Here is a 20,156-nt window from a genome sequence, read left to right as displayed (position 1 = left end):
AAATTAAGTTTAAGACTTGATTTAATGAAGCATATCAATTTAGATTAAAATATAATTATATTATCAATATCTTTATTATGTTATCTACAAAATATTACATTAGATCAGATCAGACTATAATTATATTTATTTGTTAGTATACGTTTTTACGGTTTACACAAATATTCTGTTATGGTTAGATAGAGTATATATCTAGGTATTTCTTTAGCGGGATGTTTGAAATTTAGTGCCAATGGTTACATCGATGTATATATTATTATAGAGGTGAAGGAGGATAACATGAGATAATAAAGAAAAGAAAGAAATCTTCTCTAATCTGCAAGAGTGCAACTTAATGGAATGGGGAAAAAGAACTTAGGTGGAGGTGGAAAGAAAGAAATCGGGAATGAAGAAGGATTCGGCTTCTATCACGTTGAGGACGGTGGTTTGTGACTTTCTTGCAGCAAAAGAAAAACAACTGCATCCTGAATATTTTTCTTTTCTTTCCATAGATAAAGGCTCGTCCATGGAAATGGGTGAGAAGAGTCTCCAAAGGAAAGCCAAAAAAGAAGAAAACAATTATATCCTGTCAAAAGCCAGGAGAGTTGTAACGGATTAAGGAATTAGTCTTTTTCAACAATAAGGTAAATTAAAGTTTGAATATCTACTAGATGCAGGGTCCTTATTTAGTGGGTATGAAAAAGGAACATGATTGCCTTCAAAAAAAAAAAAGGAAAGATGTTAGAATTCAAAAGAAATACTAAAATTTCTAATGTATATTTAATACACATATAAATTTGTATAATAAATTTCGTAACAATTAATTTTGATCTAATAATGTATTTTTTATATATATAAATTATAAATAAAAATCATAGGTCTAATAAAAATTTATATATGTAAAAAATACATTATTAAATCTATGATTTTCATTTAAAATTTATATATGTAAAAAAGTATATTATTAGATCAAAATTAATTATTATAAAATTTATTATATAAACTTATGTGTATTAAATGTATATAAGAAATTTTAGTGTTATATATAGTGACATTAATTATTTTATAACATAATTGACCTATTAGTTCAGGTGGTTAGAACATCGTGTTAATAACGTGAAAGTTTTGTTTTGCCAAAAGAGTAATGTTGAAATGATCTGATATACAAAAATAGGGCTGGATGCACGAAGAAAAACCCTGAGTTCCCAAAGGAATTGTGATGCAAAAGAAACTTTTTAACATAGACTTGAACCCACAACAAGCTCACTTGTCTATCCCACCCACAAAGATTGCCAACAAATTTCTGACACAAACTGAGGAGCCTTCCTTAGATGAGCGTTGAGGTAAAAACAAAAGGCTTTCTGGCATGTCTGTGATGGTGTTGGATCCATCTCTGAGAGAGTACAACATGTGCTTCAAGAAGTGGGAAACGGAGAGAAGCTACGTCTACAACTTGACCAGGGGATGGAACCAGATTTTGCATCACAATGATCTCAAACTTGGTGATATGTTGCAACTCTGGTCCTTCAGAATCTCTTTTTGGCTCTGTTTCACACTAGTCAAGATGTGAACTTGGACATGATTTCAATCTTCAAGGCCATATTACACATATTCAAGTCACTTAGTTTCTTTGGGTGGTTAGATTTATTTTTTTATACCGTTTTCTGTTATTCAATTAGTTATTAAACTAGTTTTATTCTAACTGTTGACACATAATGTAAAGAAATGAATTTGCATGAAAGACAATAGTTTAGATAATCCATGAGTTGATTATATACGTGCGCATTAGTGTGTATGTGTATCAGATGATATATTCTCACTTGTTTTGAAATAATATTAACAAGTTAAAGCTTTATTTAAAAAAAATTATTAACAAGTTAAAAATTTAGAACTAATTATAATATATTCTTTCTTTTTTTTGTACTAGATAATATATTCTTACTTGTTTGAAATAATATCACTCTCAAATTATAAATTCTATATAAATAAAGTAAAAAAAAAACTAATCAATTAATTAAAATAAAAAAAAAGTGTGAAAAGAATACCAAAAAAATTAATCAATATTTACTAGTTTTAATCAAATTTAAATTAACTTAAATAATGAAAAAATAAGTTTAAATTAGAACTAGTTTGAGCTTGGGTTTGCTCTCATGTAGCCTTTGTTACAACATACCACTTTTTAATTATTTTTTAATTAGCTTGGTTATTATTAACTTAAAAAATATTTTTTAGATTTATTCAGATTTAGTATATTTTTGGAATATAATTAATAGGAATTTTCGTAAAAAAAATAGACAATTAATGATGCTAGTGTTAATCTCTTTTCTGTTCTTCTCCACGTGCTGATAATGTAATTTCCAAATGAATAAGGAGAAAGAATCCAATGGCGTTATACCGATAGAGATAAGTGCGAAACTCAATGATGAACCATGACACCAACGATGATCAGGTGGTGGATTGCGTTAGTGGTGGAGGAACAGTCGGAGAGGTTAGGGATGAATTATAGGAATTGTTTGATAAAGTCTAAAATTAAATTTAAGGATTATTCTGTAAATTATTATATTGCTCTTAAATGGTTGTATTTTCACTGTTTTATGGAGTATACTACTAGACATTGTTTTTCTGAGAAATACTAAAATGATATGAGACAAATCTTTACCAAAAATCTCCACAAGTGCATAATCCATTTTTGAAGTGATGGAATCTGTTAACATCTCTCACAACCAATTCTCTCTCTACAATATCACTAATCAGCTTAAAGGCCCCATGACAATCCCTGCACATTCTCAAGTTCTTCATTATTCTGATCGTGACTCCTTTAGGTGTGTTTATTAATCCAAACGCCAAGGCAAGTTTCTCACTATGCATGCTCACAATTTCCTCTTTGGCCTCCTCTTCCACATCAACAAACACCAACCCTTTAGTCCCTCCCACATATCCCCTTCCCTTCATTCTCTCTTCCAATTCCCTTAGCAAACTCAGGATCTCCCTCCCTTGAGTATATTTAGAGATGTCTCCAGCATGGAACAAATAAGTTGATTCTTTTATCTCAATCCAACTGCTGCCAGGTTCCTTGTAAACTCCAGTATGCTTCATTTCGGATCGTAGATTATGAGCATTTTCCCAGTCCCCTGCCAACGCATATGCATTGGACAATGTAACATATGCACCTGCTACCTGTTGGTTGGACTCTATTAGCCTATTACTGGCTTCAAGGGCAATGTCTACCCTACCATAAAGCCTACTAGCTGAAAGAAGGGTCCCCCACAACATGGCATATCCATCACCTTCAACTTGAACTGACTTTGCTAACTGGTATGCTTCTTCAATACGCCCCACTCGGCCTAGCATATCTGCAATGCACGTGTAATGCTTTGCATCAGGAGTCACCCCATATTTCCCATCCATGGAGTCAAGGAGCTCAAGTCCTTTATCTACAAGCCCCGAATGGCTGCAAGCATGCAAGACCCCAACAAATGTGATATCATTAGGCTTTATTCTTCTAACAACCATTTCTTGAAACAGTTGAAGAGACAATATGCCTAGTCCATACTTCGCAGCACCCACAATCATTGAAGTATAAGGGATCACTGAAGGATTTTGGATTCTCCTGAAGATTTTGGCAGAGTAATTAACACAACCACATTTGGCATACATGTCCACAAGTGCACTAGCAATCACATCACTTGCTTCATGTCCAAGACGTATGACCACACCATGAGTGATTTTTCCAGAACCCAGGCTTCCCAGACTTGCACAAGCACTGACTGCACTGCACAACATGAAATGATTCGGTTTGTCCAATCTAGAATGATTGAATTCCTTAAACAGTTGTAGAGCATGGTGCCCTTGTGCATTCTGAGAATATGTGGTGATCATGGAAGTCCAAGAAACCACATTCCTTGTACACATGGAGTCAAAGATCAGCCGAGCCTCATCAACATGGTTGCACTTCCCATACATATCAATGAGAGAAGAGCATGCAACAAGGTTGGACCCTAAACCCGAAACCTCAACAAGAGCATGAATTCTTCTACCAATCTCAAGGTTGGCAAGGATAGAACAAGCATTAATTAGAGTGGCAAACGTGAATTCATTGGGCAGAACCAAGGTTCCTTGCATTTGGTGGAAGAGACAAAGTGCCATATTGGGTTGACCCTGGCTGACATAACCAGCCATAAGCGAAGTCCAGGACACGACATTACGATGAGGCATTTCGTCGAACAGTTTTTGTGCATGGTCGATTGTAAATAGCCTGAGATAGCAGTTAATGAGATGGTTGGTGGCAAAAGTATCATTTGACAAACCAGATTTGACAACGTTGGAGTGGGTCGAGGTTGCAGAGGTTAAATCCTTGCAAGTTTGGAGCTTTGCAACGAAGTGAGCTTTGGTATTGGTGTGGAAATGGAACAGCGACAGTTTGTGTTGGCGGGAAAGAGAGGAAGAGAGGGATGTTACCAAATTCATGTATATTCTGTCCCCTCAATTCATTCTCCAATAACTATGCAAACGACCTATGAAAATTATAAGTTGAAGAAGGACGCTCTGGTCATTGCACTGTCCTTTTCATAAGTTTTTATTTTTTTTAACCTCTGTTATCTTTAAATTCCTGTATATATCTCTTAATAAATAGAATAGAAATATGATTAATAAAATTAGTCGAAAAATTAACGAAAAACTTATAAGTTATAAACTAATAACTGAAAAGTTAAAAGCTTATGAATTATCTAGTTTAATCATATCAAAATTGATAAAGATAAAGATAAGATTGATAAAATAATTTTATTTGATTTCTATAATTTCAAAAACAAGTTCGAAAAAATTGGATTTTTTTTCCTATCATCATGGAATTATTTAAAAACAATAGAGAAGAGATCCTCTAATTCTAAACTAAACCGTCCTATTCATGCATAATAAAAACTATAAAAGTCTGGCTCGCAGTGGAGGTAAATTAAAGCGTAATACACGCCCTGTAACTCCAAAAATTCTACGTGCATGGCTACTCTTCAAGTGTCCAACCCTCCCATCAACATTGATGATGTCTAAGAACTAAGAAAAATTAACCCAAATACAATTCCTGAAAGATTTGTGCGAGATGTCACCGAAAGACCAACCCTTGATGCCATACCTCTCTCACTCACACCATCATCTGATGACATGCGCCCATCATTGATTTTTCTAAACTTACCAAAGCAAACAAAGACGAAACCCATGAAGAAATTTTGAAACTTGCAGCTGCTTGTTAGGAGTGGGGTTTTTTTCAGGTAAATTAATAACACTTTTCTATGTCACTATTTGATAACTGCCTCGAGTCTTATTAAGTAACCTCCATAATCCATATCATACATAGATTTGTTTTTTGTAATATGTTATATATATGGAAGGAGAAACTGATGCTGAGTTTTTTGTTAGTTAATTAATCACGATATTGATCTCGATTTGCTGGAGAGCATAGAGAAGATCAGCAGGGGGGTTCTTCATGTTACCTTTGGAAGAAAAACAGAAATATGCATTGGTTCCAGGTACGTTTCAAGGTTATGGCCAGGCTTTGGTTTTCTCAGAGGACCAGAAGTTAGATTGGTGCAACATGTTTGGTCTTTCAATTGAGACTCCAAGGCTTCCACATCTATGGCCTCAAAGCCCAGCCGGATTCAGGTAACTAAAACAGTAGTCCAATATATAAACTTGAATATTTTTTTAGTTCTTATAATTTAGTATTTTTTATTTTTTATTCTTGTAAAATTAATTTATTTTTAATCCTTATAAATTATATTTATTTCCTTTTTTACTTTTAACACTTTAGATAATACTTTTTTTCCTTACAAAAATTATATTTACTAGAAGTGATATAATTTTAGTCCTTTGGTAGGACTAAAAACACTGCATTAAATTTTGGTAAATATAAGAACTAGAAATCTATTTCTTACAAAAAAAAAATCTATTTGATGGAGAAATAAATTTTTTACCCATTATTTAAAGTCTAATATCATATGTTAGTTTAGTACTATTTTTGTTAAAAATTTAAAAAAGAAAGTTGCAGTGAAACAGTGGAAGAGTACTCTAGAGAAGTGAAGAAACTATGCCAGAATATGCTGAAATACATGGCTTTAAGCCTGGGGTTGAAGGGGGATGTGTTTGAGAAGATGTTTGGCGAGACATTGCAAGGGATTAGGATGAATTACTACCCTCCTTGTTCTAGACCTGATCTTGTCTTGGGTCTGAGTCCCCATTCAGATGCAAGTGCCATCACTGTGCTGCAACAAGCAAGAGGAAGCCCAGTGGTGGACTTGAAATACTCAAGGACAAAACATGGGTGCCTGTTCTGCCAATTCGAAATGCACTAGTCATAAACATTGGCGACACAATAGAAGTAAGACCTTTGCTTAATTATTTTTCTCTTTTGTTTTAATTTGTCCATAGGAATTTGATAGCAGGTAGCAAATCCTTTCACATAACATCAATCTCATCTCCTGTTAATTACTTTCCAGTGATTTCTCTCCCTTTACTTTTATTATGTTTAAAGTTTTTTGATATATCCACATTTAAATTTTTCAATATGTAGGTGCTTACCAATGGAAGATACAAGAGTGTGGAGCATAGAGCTGTGGTTCATCAGGAGAAAGATCGCATGTCAATTGTGACATTTTATGCTCCTAGCTTTGAATTGGAGCTAAGTCCAATGCCAGAATTCGTGGACGAAAACAACCCATGCAGGTTTAGAAGCTACAATCATGGACATCTCAGAAAGCAGGTTACAGGGGAAAAAGACCTTGGACGACTTTGCGAGAATCTAAACAAAACTCCCAAATCAGTTTCCTGGTTTTCGTTTCGTCAATGTGAAATAGACAAATTTCATCATAGCATATGGTGTCTTTTAGTAATTTTTTTTGTTACATTCTTTTCTGGTGTTTATATTCTCTTTCTTTGGTAACCACCAACTAACAATCAAGAACTACATTTTATAAGCTTTATTAGTTATTATTAAATTGTGCTAGTTAGGTATTTCCAAAATAAAAGTTGGTTGATGGGTTATTTAATAAAAAAATATATTATTTTGATATGTGATATTTATTTTGAATTGTTTAAAATTAGAGAGAATTATTTATATAAATAATTATCACTTCTTATGAATTGTTTAATTTTTGTATTAAATATAGGTTAAATGAATTATTTGATTTTTTATCTTAATTTTTTAGTTTAATTTATTTTTTAAAAAAATCAAGTTGAAAAAAAATAAGATAAATAATCAAAATAATTTTTTTAAAAAATAAATGATGAAATTAAGCGTCAGTTTCTTCTTTTCTTTTTCTTTTTTACTTCCTGTATAGGAGTTGTTACACTTACACGAAAAAAAAAAAAAAAAAGCGAACAATCATACGAGTGCTCTGTACAAATAATTTATAGGAAAATGCTACTAAAAAATAGACAACTTTTTAAGAAAATGCATAAAATTAGTAAAAGTAATACTATTCATTATTTATTTTGTGTTCTATGATTTCAACAATATTTTTTTTAATTCCTTAATGACTTAATCAGTATTCGACGTTAGTTAGCAAAACCCTAAGTATATATTAATGAGTTTGATTTGTGTAGATACGAAATACGATTATTCTTTCTGCTCTCTGAAATTCAGATTCCAATTCGTTTGAAATGCAGTTGCCATAATTCCAATCCAACTCGTGAGCTTCCTTAATCGGAAGGAACCTCACCATGTTGAAATTTCACATCCACAGAATTCTTGTTTGCGCCAAGGGTTTCACATTCACAACCCTAAAATGGAACCCTATTGTTCAACTCCAATTTCTCAAATTCGAGTTCTGCACTACCTCACGCTCTTTCGTGGTGCCCTACCTCATCAACAATTGTGGCTTCTCCCAAGAAAACGCTCTCAAAGCTTCCCTCAGGCTCCGTTTCCGTGGCCCCCAAAAGCCCGATTCAGTTCTCTCCTTCTTCCGAAGCCACGGCTTCTCCAACTCTCAAATATGCCATATCCTCCAAAAAGCACCCCGGCTACTTTTATGCAACACCCAGAAGACACTGTTGCCAAAGTTCCAATATTTACTTTCAAAAGGTGTTTCTTCCCTTGACATTGTTCGCATGGTCACCCCTGCCCCTCGTTTCCTTGAAAGAAGTTTGGAGAATCATATAATCCCAACATGTGAATTTGTAAGAGGGTTCCTCCAATCTGACAAGCGAATGATTCATCTTCTGATTCGCAGTCCTAAGTTACTTAATGAAAGTAGTGTGACACCTAACATCAAATTGTTGCTTGATAATGGAGTTACCCACTCAAGCATTGCTTTGTTGCTCCAGAGACGGAACCAGTTACTCTGGTCTGCTAACTTGTTGAAGACTGTTGAGGAATTGAAGCAAATGGGTTTCGATCCTTCAACTTCAACTTTCAGTATGGCATTGCTTGCCAAAAGGACTGTAGGGAAAACCAAATGGGCCGAGAAGATTGACACTTTTAAGAAGTGGGGATGGTCCCAAGAACAAGTTCTTCTAGCATTTAGGAGGCAGCCTCAGTGTATGTTGTCATCCCGTGATAAAATTAATGCAGTGATGAGTTTTTGGGTAGAACAGGTGGGTTTCAATTCTGCAGAGATTGTCAAAGCTCCAGGAATTTTCCTATTTAGTCTCCAGAAGAGGATTGCTCCAAGGGCTTTAGTTGTGCAGTTTCTTATCTCAAAAAGTCTGCTACAAAAGGAGGCAAGCTTAACTACACCATTTATTCTGCCTGAGAAGTTGTTCCTTAAAAAGTATGTAAAACATTTTAAGGAGGATTCTTCTCATCTGTTAAAGCTGTACGAGGAAAAAATGAGTCTTGAAAATGATAGGGGCAACCCTTGTTCGTAGCCTTCATCAAGTGTGTAACATGATCAAATTTTGGTGCAAATCAACCACCTTGTTTTGTGCAATTTTTAAAAAAAAATAGTTCTGCCTACCAAAATTTTGGTAAAAGTCATGCTAACTTATCTTCAGATTTGTTATTTCTTACGAGCTTTTCCTTGCAGAATTTTGTTATTGTGTTTCAGGAGCAACATGCTTCCATATACAGATATGATTTGAGGAGGAAAAAACTAGGATCTTAAGGCCTTCTATACTCTGCTCCGAATTGAGAAACGTCGTGGAGGAACTGAAGCCATTAGGGTTTGACCCTTTCAAACTGAGTTTTGCTATGGTGTTACAGGCTAAAAGTGCTGTTTCTAATTCCCTATGGGATGCTAAAGTTGATACCTTTAAGAGATGGGATTGGTCTGAGGATGAAGTTTTCATTGCTTTTAGGAATCAGCCAAACGTCATGCTGTACTCAATGGAAAAACTCATTACAGTTTGGAGAAAAGGGTTGTTCTGAGGGGTTTGGTTGTCCAGCATCTTCTCTCCAATGGTTTGATAAAGAAGAGTTCTAGCTTGGTTACACTGTTTAGTAAGTCTGATAAGGTGTTTCTGCAAAAGTACGTGAGATGTTTCTGGGACAGGGAACTTACTAGCATGTGGTTGTTGTGGTTTAACTTATGGATGCTGATTTTGGTGTAAGCTAGCCATAGTATTATGCTTATTCATCTCTAACTAGTATCTCTTCTACTCCTAGCTAACTCTGGATTTCTTCTAGTTTGATTGTTATGTTTCATATGCTTAGTTCGAGCGTCTTTAGATTAAGTCACAATTCTGATCAATAGCAGTAATTTGATATTTTATAGGTGATTGATCCAAGACAACAAAAGGTTTTATAGTTGTAGAAAGCCTTTGCAAGTAATATTGATGTTGATTCTCATTAACCCTCGTTGTTAGTTTGTTTCATTCTATATATTTTCTTTTTCAATGATGGGTATCTTTAGGAATTGTGGGATTGGAATGTTGCTTGAATTTCTAGCATTTTTTTTTACCTGTTGGGCTCGAGAGCATGAGAGTATACAAATCAAATATCATCATTCCCGATGATGGTGGTAATTTAATTTCAGCCAGAATAGAACTGATGAGATATCAGAAATGCTTGTCTGGCCTAGGGAAACCTGGGTGATTGAATAGTTGAGTATTTGTATGCAAATTTTGCCATGAAAAGCTTTTGAATATGCTATATGGTATTCCTTCTAGTTTCTCTCTTTCCAAATGAGCACTGTTTTTGTCATGAAGTTGAAGAAAGGTTATTCTTCTTTCTATTAAGTAAATGTTTTTTAGAAATTTATATAAATATATTATATATAACAAATATATTTTTATAATATAATAAATATATTATATGAATTATATTAGCATTTTTATATATGACTTATTTAATAAATAAACATTTTTAATATATAAATTATATTTAAATTTATAATAAATAATTTAAATCATGATATAAAAATATTTTTAACTATTGATATTAATTTTTGTTTAAAAATTATTAGCAATAATTTAGAGTTGGAGATTAAAGAGGATAAATAAATTAAAAGGGATAGAAAGTTAAGAATATCAAGTATACAGATCAATATAAAATTATGGTAATTTGTGATTAGTTGAGAGGGGAATTTTTTTGCTAGTTGTGAGAGTAGTATGCGAAACACTTGTCTTAAAAAGAAAAAAAAAGAAGAAGAAGAAAAGATATTAAGAATGTCTAAGCAAGAGAGTGAAGAGAATTAAAGGTGGTCTCACCTTCATATTGTGAATTTTAATTTAGGCAAAAATATAACAATGGTCCCTTGTTTTTTCTTTTAATTTTTAAAGTTATAAAATGAATCCCTTGTTTAATTAATGAGAGTTATTCTTTCGAAAATTTTATCATTTTTTATATTTTCAGACAATTTTGATTTTTTTTATTCATTCAATACCTAAAATTTATCTCATCAAATTTACCTATATAATGCAAAAAAAAAAAAATCCTCAAAATCGGTAATTAACGAAAAAAGTTTAAAGCATGCCCCAAAATATAAAAAAAAAATAACAAATTTTTCAAGAGAACTATCATGTTATTAATTAAATAAAAAATTATTTTAGAATTTATAAAAATTAAGAAATCCAATTTAGAAAAAAAAAATATTTTTCGTAAATATAAAAATATTCCGTAAAATTAAAATATATCAAATTTGAACGCCAATGTAAGTTTGAATATAGTGAAACTATGTGTATAGTGACTGTAAATATGAGTTATTTCATTAGCCAATTAGACGACATGTGTTAAAACCTTAGCTTCTTATTTATCTTCTTTTCCGACAATCTCCGGTGGCTCCTCCGACATGGTCGTTACCCAGCCACCAACCCTCCTCCACGTCTTTCAGCTCTTTCCTTCTGCTTCCCTCTCTGCGCTACCACTGTCGTTCCTCCCTCTCACGGAGTCGTCTCTTTCGCGCTCCTCTCACTCTCTCGCGGCTCGTAGTGGTTCGTCTCTTTTGCAGCGAACCCATCTTCTTTCGTTGTCGGCGACGTCGTCCTCTTGTTGCGAAGTCTCTTCGATGGCATCAACGCCACCTCTTCATAACCAGATGCGTTGTTTGTGGCAGATCCGGGGTTGAAAAAACCAGATCTGGTGTTCGAAACACCATATTTGGGGTCAGAACAACAGATCCGGGAGTAACATTGGGTTCTTATCCGATGCTGCTTCTTCAGTTGTATTATAGAAATTTATTATGCATCTCAATCTTTTCCTTTTCTTTGTTTTAATGTGGTAGGAAATTAATTTGTTTGTTTTGAATTAATTCCTTCCTCTGTTGCCTATTGGAGTAATTGAAATTCCTTTTCAATTGGTATTTTCCCCTTGCTGATTGGTTATTGTGCTTGCATTTGCAACTTTTTTCTTTCCCTTTGTGATGGATGACCTTGCAGAATGGAACTTTTTTTCCTCGAAGATTAGATAGGATTTGGGGAAGAAGGGGAAATTGTCTGAAGTCGTGGTAGGTAGGTGACGATGCTCATGAGTGGAGATGAGAGCTGCTTATGTCAATTTTGACATCAGTTATACACTAACCGATGCAAAAAGTTTTTCAGATTTAGCTTACTAATAATTTGACAACAGGAATAAATTTAAATATTTTTATATTTTCAAATTTAGCTAATAAAAAAATGAGTTAAGGTACCATTTCAGACTTTAATTTATGTTATAAAAGTAGATATATTAGTTTAAGAGTTTTAATTTCGATCAAATGTTATGATAAAGATTTTATCATTGTTATTTAATTTAAAATGACCTTTAATTTAAAGTTTTATAGCAAAAAACAATTATACCATTACATGTCAATCTATGTTTGGTGGACAACAAAATCTTTTTTGTTTTTCATTGTATTCTAAACTTTTTATAGTTTGTTTGTATTCTAACTGAATTCAGTCTAGTTATTATAAAAAAATCATATTTTAATTTAATTTTAATCATATGTGAAAATTAATATTCCATTTATTTCAATGTATCAAATTAAAGTTTTTCATACAAAGCACAAGTGTTTTTAAGTTGAATTAAAATACACAAAAAGTTAATTAGAATAATAAATATTTTATTATTGACGTAAAAAGTGACTTCTACGAACATTTGTACGAATCACGAACAAGAATGGCATTAGATAGTAAAGATCCATTCAATATCCACGCAGCAATACCATTAATCCTTGGGATAATTCGATCCTCTAACAGTTATAAAATATCAGACACTACAAAATATAGAAATGTCGTTGTGAAATATTATCGTAGGCAAATTAATGTCGAGCCATAGCAGTTGGGTTTAGATTTAAAAGGCATACCCAATCACCTGATGATTTCTAAGCTGATAATCAAAATACAATTTCCTTGAAGCGCTTACACAATTTTGGGGGGAGGGAGGGAAGGGAAACATATAACCAACGGGCATTGTGAGAAGGAATTGCAGCAATCAGAACCCAAAAAGATGGTGAAAGTATCAGTGAGCAGGATTATGGAATTTTGATTACAATTTCCCAACATGATCACACATCTACATGGAGGCAAAATATACAAGCACTGACAGCTCCTCCTTCAAGGATTTTTTAGGAAAAACTCCTCTCTTTTTTTTTCAGAAGTTCAAGCATGATCCTTTTGTTTTGATTTTGCAGTAACCACTTCATTTGCACAATTATTCATACCATGTCAAGCCAAGTACTTGAACATATTAGCATTATCTTTGTCTCTTTCCAAGTAGTCACGAGAAATCAAATCTTCAATCCGCTTTTTAATAGCCTTGACGTCAGGCTGGGAAATTACATTCCACGTGAAGAAAAAAAATAATCAAGAATTGAGAGGGGGAAAAAAATATAAGATTATGTTAGGAGAATGGTCAAATATGTACCTTAAACATGCGACCTAACTGCTCAACACACTCAACGACTAATTGTTGGTAGCCCAAAACTTTTCTACTCTTCATAATACGCACAATTGAGGCATCAATAGCATATCTTCTGTCCTTGTCAACATCCTCAATTACTTTTTTCTTCTCATCCACGGGAGGAAGAGGAATCTGTATAAAAAAATGAGTCAATTCCACTCAAAAGTCAGTATATAGAAAAAGAGACTGAGAAAGCCAAACAAATAGAAAGAAAGATTAAAACATATTTAAATAAAATTATACCTTGATTCTCCTCATTTTGTCAGTAAATTTATAATTAAATTCAAAATAATCAGTGGACGAGATTGTTTTTGTATTTGGCTCCTTGTTGAGAATCTTGTACTTGGCACATGATAAGGAATGGAGCAATCTAATAACATCATCGTCAGATAAGTTTAACTGAGTCATTATCTCAGAGTAACTCAGTCTATCTGACAAATTAAAAAGCAGTAATGCTGAAGCCTATTAAAAAAGAGATACTAGGTCAGTAAAAATATGTACAAGAATCCATGGATATCACAAATGTAAAAAAATCAACGAGAGGGCATAGCATTTACATAATTACGGATGAGTAAAGCAGGTAAGTAATATTACCTGGTAGGTTGTAACAATCAGCTCCACGGTTTTTGGGTCAAATTTCCCACTTATATTACAGGTACCCAACGAATAAATCCATGTAAGTTTCCTGTGCTTTGTTTTAGTTTGATAAAATTCTTTGAAAACTTCAACACACCTAATCTAGAAAAAGGAATAAATAGGACGGTATTAGTTATAACCAAAGTCTGGGCACTAATTTTTTATATCAAGAAGATCCAGATTACCATTTCTGCAGGAAGATTGAGATCAAAAGATTTGTAACTAGGCCAGAAACCAGTAGTCAGAACTGTAACTGTCAAGTCTATGCCAGGGTCTGCATTGGGATTATTGCTTAAATACTCCTCAAAGCTAGTTTGATTCTCCTTTGCCAGTGTCAAATCTGTAACCTGGTAGCAAAGCAAAAGCATTTAAATTTTCTTTTATCAACTCACCAAAAAAGTTGATTATAGCATATCAGCTTCTGTTTACGAAGATTAGAAATGGCTGACCATTCCTTCCATCTTTGAGGTAAACTGTCCACCACATTGTTGCTTCAATTTTGTCAAAATACTTCGCTCATGATCATCATTGGCACTCTTGTCAAAGAGAAGCCTTCGAGCAAGCTTCTTCCTGAAACCAACCAAGCAAGAAGTAAACATGTTATAATGTCATTTAGATAAATTGATAAAAGGTCTAGAGGCATAAAAGTAAATATAAAACTAAAATAAATTTTCTTTTTGAAATAATTGCACTCCATTTTATCTCTTCATTTCCATATTTTACCCCACCATTATCAATTTCATTTTAGCTACCCATTCATCTTGGTTTTTAAGCTGTTCCAAAAATATTCATCCCACTTTCTAGTAAACATGAATTAAAGGACCAATTCTCCCTATAGCTTAAAGTGTTAGGTAAAGGCCAAATATTAGTTTTATATCTTTTAACATGACAGCATAAGAGCATTTTGGGCTTGAAACATGGACAATGCCAAGATTCAACTAGAGCAATAGGGATACCAAGGATTGACTCCTAACCAGTTGATCATACAGGCCTCTGATATTATGTCAAGGACCAACTCTCCCAAAATAATGAAGGCCCATTATTGGTATTGTACCTCTAAAACTAAGGAAACACATGCAGCAGAGCACATTTAATTGTCAGAAACAACCAAGGATTAGTGGAAGTAATTTTTACGACACAGTGGAAGATAAAGATTGAAGCACCAGCCAAGCATTATAAATTCTTTTTTCGGTAAGCATATCCAACCTGGTAATCATCATACAAATTTTCCTCCTCTTTTATCTTACCTATAGAATTCAGCAAACAAGTCTTTGTCACTAATATAGGCAAGCAGCTTGACCACCTGCAGATAGACAAAAACAAATCCCAAATTCAAAAGTCAAAACTGAATGCATCAATCATGTTTATAGAAGTATATGTGGAACATCGAGAATAGTGCAGACCTTTTCAAGAGTTTCTTCAATTGCTTCATCACTTAATTTTTCACTTCCTCCTTTCTTAAGAATGTTATCACAGAAGGAGGCAAGCAGTTCTGCGCTTGAACTTCCAGCAACACCTTTGTTGCAAAAGACCTCAAAAGCCTCTTTAAGAGCCTATATGATCAAAACATCAGATTTGCATGTACACATATCAATCCATAATTGTAAAGCTACTTTCTGCTCAAAACAAAAACCTTGTGGAAAAGAGTATGATTCTGGAAACAATCATTCACATATGCCAGGTACTTGTCATGCAGCTCAATCACCTTCCGAACAAAAACCTGAAGCAAGAGACCAATTTCAATTTCCACAAATGAATAAAAAATGCAGTTAAATTAATAAAAAAAAATTGTCACCTGCTCCTGCAGACCTACAATATCCTTTTTTTCTGCCTGTAGACATTTTCATTTAAAAGGACAAAATAACAAGGTCAGTAACAAAGGCAAATTGCTCCCAAAATATGACATCATTCACAACTTGAGCAGTAAGAAAATCAAGTAAATGAGGCAATTAATACATCACTTTGTCAGGAAAGCAACTTCAAAATCATGTAAACCATTCACCTTTTTGTTGCTAGCTGCATCTTCAGCCTGCTTCACCAAAGCCATACCTTCAGTGGTAACATGCTGGGGAAAGGGAAGAGAGAAAGATAAGCAAGTGAGCAAGAAAGCAAGCAGAACAGAAGAGCCCAATATTGACATTGACATATATAAAAGGGAGAAAAACCATAAAGATAGGTTCAACATGACCAACCTGTTTAAATATATTGGAAACAGGATCTAAGCCTCGAGGTATTTTAGAGAATAGCCTGAACATTCTTGACAAGTCTTCAACCTAAGCATTTAAAGGAACACATGTGGTGAGAACACCATACTCTTGGTTAAAAAAATTGTACGCATAACAAGTAAATAGAGTTTTTTCATGAGTACCTTATCATCTCTAAGTAAAGCATGACATCCAGAGTGCTCTTTCTCAAGGAGTTGGTTTGCATACACAGATAACAACTCATGTTGAACTTTCTAAACGAGAAATTTTCAGAAGAACAAAAGAAAACACGAGAAAAAGCTCAGAAACTATAAAATGAGTCAAACAAAAGAAACCGTTATAATCATTAAAAAAATCTATAAGTTGCATAGCAATACTCCACTGTGCATGGCAGAAAACCAAATAGCTGAAATAGTATCATAAAGTCAATAACAGACCTCTAATAACTTTGGCTCGCTACTAGAGTGCAAGTAATGAGCAACCCTATCTTTCTCCCGTTTTAAGCACTCCTCAGCCTGTAATAAAAGACATAAAGATCAAATAGGGGCCAGAAAGTAATGTAAATGAAGAAACCAAGTTACAGTAAGCATAAATGAGAAACCACACCTTGAGCATATAATCAGGACAAGAATCTTCTAGGATCCAATTTGAAGCCTTTCGAGAATAATAAGAAGAAGTGTCTTTGAGCATGGCAGCTTCAAAATCATTCTCATAGTGATCCATTTGCCCCATTCCAATTTCAACAAATATGTCTAATACATTCTTTAATAGAGCTCGATCAATCTGTTCTCCCTCCCGTTCTTGATCAATCTTTATAAACAAAAATGGATTTGTTAATTGATCTAAATTTGTAAACATGGGAAATCTAGCATACTAAGGAAGAAAAACATACTAGTGAAATAACTGCATCTCTAACTTTCCCATTTAGTTCCTTGTAAATCTGCAAATAATAAAACCCATGAATTTATTTTTCTAATGAAGCTGCATTAAATGAAATGACAATAATAGGAAAGCCATCCAATTTGCACTAGCACTACAAAGTTTGTCATTATTTATAACATATACAAGACTAATTGAAAGAATTATTGCGGCATAACAAAAGGTTCATTGTAACGTTACCAAATCGCGGAAGCAAGTCAACCCAACTTCATTAAGGGGCGGAAGTGACCTCCGAGCAATAAAGTATCGATCCAAATAATGAAAGAACCGAGAAAGCCACCGAACCATAATTTTATGGTTCGCCCATCTCTTCACAAGTTCTCTCAACATAAATTCATCGTGTTTCTCTCTCAAAGAAGGTAATACCTGGATCCAAAAGGAAGAAAAAGGAAAACAAGGCAGCATTTCATTAGAAGAAAGGTCAACAAAATTAATAAACGGTACATACACCAAGTTAATTGAAAACAAACAGAAAATATAAATATTTTATAATTAAACATGCAGATAATAGCCCAGTTGGATGATAGCCAAGAAATCCCATTCGCTAGAACAAAAATGAAGTTGCACAGTCACTGGCTGTGTTTGGTTAACATTTTGGAATTGGTTTTCAAGATTCCTCCCTTAAACAGCAATGCATCAAACATCATCTGAGGGGCCAAAAAAGGGGTTTTGATCTCTGATGAAATGGCGACCATGATTTGTGCCACTCTAGGAGCAACAGCAAGCTACGACAAGACAGGCTTCCACGATGCGGCTCATAGCTGTAACGCCACTATATCGGCCCTATAGTGGGCAACTGACTACTATGCGGTAAGGTGATTAAAATTTTACAAATACAAACCCTTACCTTCATTTCTTCCCATATTAATAAGCTAAACATGAGAGGCAAATTTTTTCATTCCATCCCTTTCAACTCTGATTTTATTCCCTTTCCATTCAATCCCACATCTATAAAACATCCTAATGAAGCTTAACCATACAAGGAATTCCTCTTAAAAATATGTTTTTAATATAAATAAAGTAATATCATTTCTTCAATTTAATTCTGTTTTCATCTATTAAAAAACTGGATGCATAATCGGTGGTGTTTCCATAAAAAGTATTTGCCACCCCGGCATGCTCCAGTCAGTCACTGTGTATTTCCTATACTCATTTCATAATTCTCAATTTTAGGATAAAATGCTCCAAAACATGATTCAATGGGTAGGGTTGCAGGAATTAGGTAAACTGATCAAACCACATTTTATACTAATTTTGAATCGTTTAGAACTACCTTACCTCATGTAAGAGCTGTAAGATACATTTTCCAGAAAAAGGAAAGATGCGTCAAAGTTCCAGAAATGTACTAAAAGAATTAAGTTGTGCTTATGCAACCTATGATACTCCTAATTGTACTATACTAAACTTGTAAGAAAGTAGTGTAGGGATAACCAAATAATATACCACACATAAATAATTCCAAGTTTGTTTAAACAGTTGATCTTAAGATGCCCCAGATGAGAGTGTTACTAACCGTTGATACGATGTACTCTTCAAAAGACTCCTTATACTTGTCGTAAAGTTGTTGGGAATAGTCATGAGGAGGTTTTTGAGTGCACATGTTGTAGATGGTCCTGCAACACGAATCAAGGAAAAACAGTGCTCGGATATAGAAATTAAAAGATCTCAAACAACCAAAAAAAAAAGTGTTGAGATGAATACGTGTAAAGCATCATGTAGTCCTCGGAGCTGAATTGAGGCTCGGGCAAGCCTTCGAGAATGTTCTTGAGCTTGGTGATGCCCTTCAGCATGAAATCCCATCCCTGTTCTAGGTCAATAGTCTTCCGCTCACTCATTGACATGTTGCCGAACTAAACCCACCAAAATCTGCACTCAAACGCTGAATATTCGCACACGCTAATTCAAAATTGATAGGTATGGAGAAGATCACGAGGAAGGAAGCAATAATTATCCAGAGCGAAATAGATTTGAAATGTGGAGAAGAAAAACAGAAGCGATCGGGGTTGGTAGATTGAGAGAGTGAAATCGGAGAGAGAACCCTAAAAATGGTAGGTGAAGGAGAAGGAGGGAAAAGAAAGGGTCCAAAAGAAAGAGCGAAGAAGAGAAGAGGAAGAAGGCAGAAGCATTGATGGGAAAAGGAAAGGGAACACATGACCCCCCCTCCCTCTTCAAAACAAATCCTTCTGGACCAAAAATTGCTCTTTCGGTGTCCGGTCTATTATTTTAAATGAAAATCTTTAATAATTATTTCAGATCCTATTTTGAATTAAATTTGATGTATATTTACTATTTTCACTTCATCAAATTATCATTTTAATTATTTTAAAATTTAACAAATTTATTATAATAGGTTGTGACTAAATATCTGTATAAAACATTTTATACAATTAATACATAACCTTTTATTCTCTTTTGATTTATAATGTTATATGATTTTGATAACCAATGTTCTTCAATCATTAGTTAAATAACTAAAAGCATAAAGTATTTAGGGTTTATTAGATTTGTTAAAATTTACGGTACTGGTACTAGATAAGATAAATAGGTTTGTTCCGTGTTTAATTTGAAAAAAAAAAATATGAAATAATACAAATTAATCAAATTGTTTCTCAAGCTAGCTCCAACAACAAGATCATGTCATTTATTTCGAATGTTATTTGTGTGATAACGAGTAACAAAGACAATCTTACTGTATGAAACATAAGAGAATACAAATAAGGTCATAAAAATATAATTTTACTTATTCTAATTAAAAAAATTATCCTTTTAATTTCTCAACAAATATACCACTAGTTATCACTTTTCTATATTGTAATATATGTAATTTTATCCGATTAACTTTGCTTGAAAATATATTTTGTAGAAAGAGAAGGAACGAAAAAAATATTAGACATTTGTTTTGTTTCAAAAAATCATATAAATATATTTCACTCTCATAATACCAGTAACAAGTGAATTGTTGTTCTAAAAAAACCTAATAATTGTTTTTCCATAGTTTAATTTTATTATCATTTTCATCATTGTTATTATTATTATTATTATTTATATTTTCATTTTCATTTGTTATTGTTATTGTTGTTATAATAGTCATAACC

At 33.4% G+C, this 20,156-nt stretch overlaps 3 protein-coding genes and 1 pseudogene across 3 annotated transcripts; 2 read left to right on the top strand and 2 right to left on the bottom strand.

The window, feature by feature from the left end:
* Positions 1-2,530: 2,530 nt before the first annotated feature.
* LOC100787807 (pentatricopeptide repeat-containing protein At4g15720) lies at positions 2,531-4,533 on the bottom strand. Its single transcript, XM_003529533.5, has one exon. It carries the CDS (start codon positions 4,444-4,446, stop codon positions 2,635-2,637), a length of 1,812 nt encoding a protein of 603 aa, XP_003529581.1. The 5' UTR covers positions 4,447-4,533; the 3' UTR covers positions 2,531-2,634.
* Positions 4,534-4,974: 441 nt separating this feature from the next.
* LOC100809910 (protein SRG1-like) lies at positions 4,975-6,773 on the top strand (annotated as a pseudogene).
* Positions 6,774-7,546: 773 nt separating this feature from the next.
* LOC102667698 (uncharacterized) lies at positions 7,547-9,758 on the top strand. Its single transcript, XM_006583969.4, has 2 exons — positions 7,547-8,934; positions 9,015-9,758. Exon 1 carries the CDS (start codon positions 7,690-7,692, stop codon positions 8,833-8,835), a length of 1,146 nt encoding a protein of 381 aa, XP_006584032.1. The 5' UTR covers positions 7,547-7,689; the 3' UTR covers positions 8,836-8,934; positions 9,015-9,758.
* A 2,846-nt stretch (positions 9,759-12,604) lies between these two features.
* On the bottom strand, positions 12,605-19,261 carry LOC100786561 (cullin-1). Its single transcript, XM_003529530.5, has 19 exons — positions 18,763-19,261; positions 18,575-18,674; positions 17,242-17,427; positions 17,015-17,062; positions 16,729-16,932; positions 16,560-16,637; positions 16,287-16,376; positions 16,111-16,191; positions 15,921-15,983; positions 15,714-15,749; positions 15,552-15,638; positions 15,322-15,471; positions 15,166-15,221; positions 14,368-14,488; positions 14,104-14,265; positions 13,877-14,020; positions 13,526-13,744; positions 13,247-13,414; positions 12,605-13,149 (listed from the first exon to the last, which is right to left on the bottom strand). The coding sequence occupies exons 1-19, from the start codon at positions 18,900-18,902 to the stop codon at positions 13,048-13,050; spliced, it is 2,235 nt and encodes a 744-aa protein (XP_003529578.1). The 5' UTR covers positions 18,903-19,261; the 3' UTR covers positions 12,605-13,047.
* Between the last annotated feature and the right edge of the window lie 895 nt (positions 19,262-20,156).

The sequence above is a fragment of the Glycine max genome, chromosome 7, assembly GCF_000004515.6.
Source record: "Glycine max cultivar Williams 82 chromosome 7, Glycine_max_v4.0, whole genome shotgun sequence".
Lineage (NCBI taxonomy): Eukaryota > Viridiplantae > Streptophyta > Magnoliopsida > Fabales > Fabaceae > Glycine > Glycine max.
This window is presented reverse-complemented; position numbering and strand designations above follow the sequence as displayed.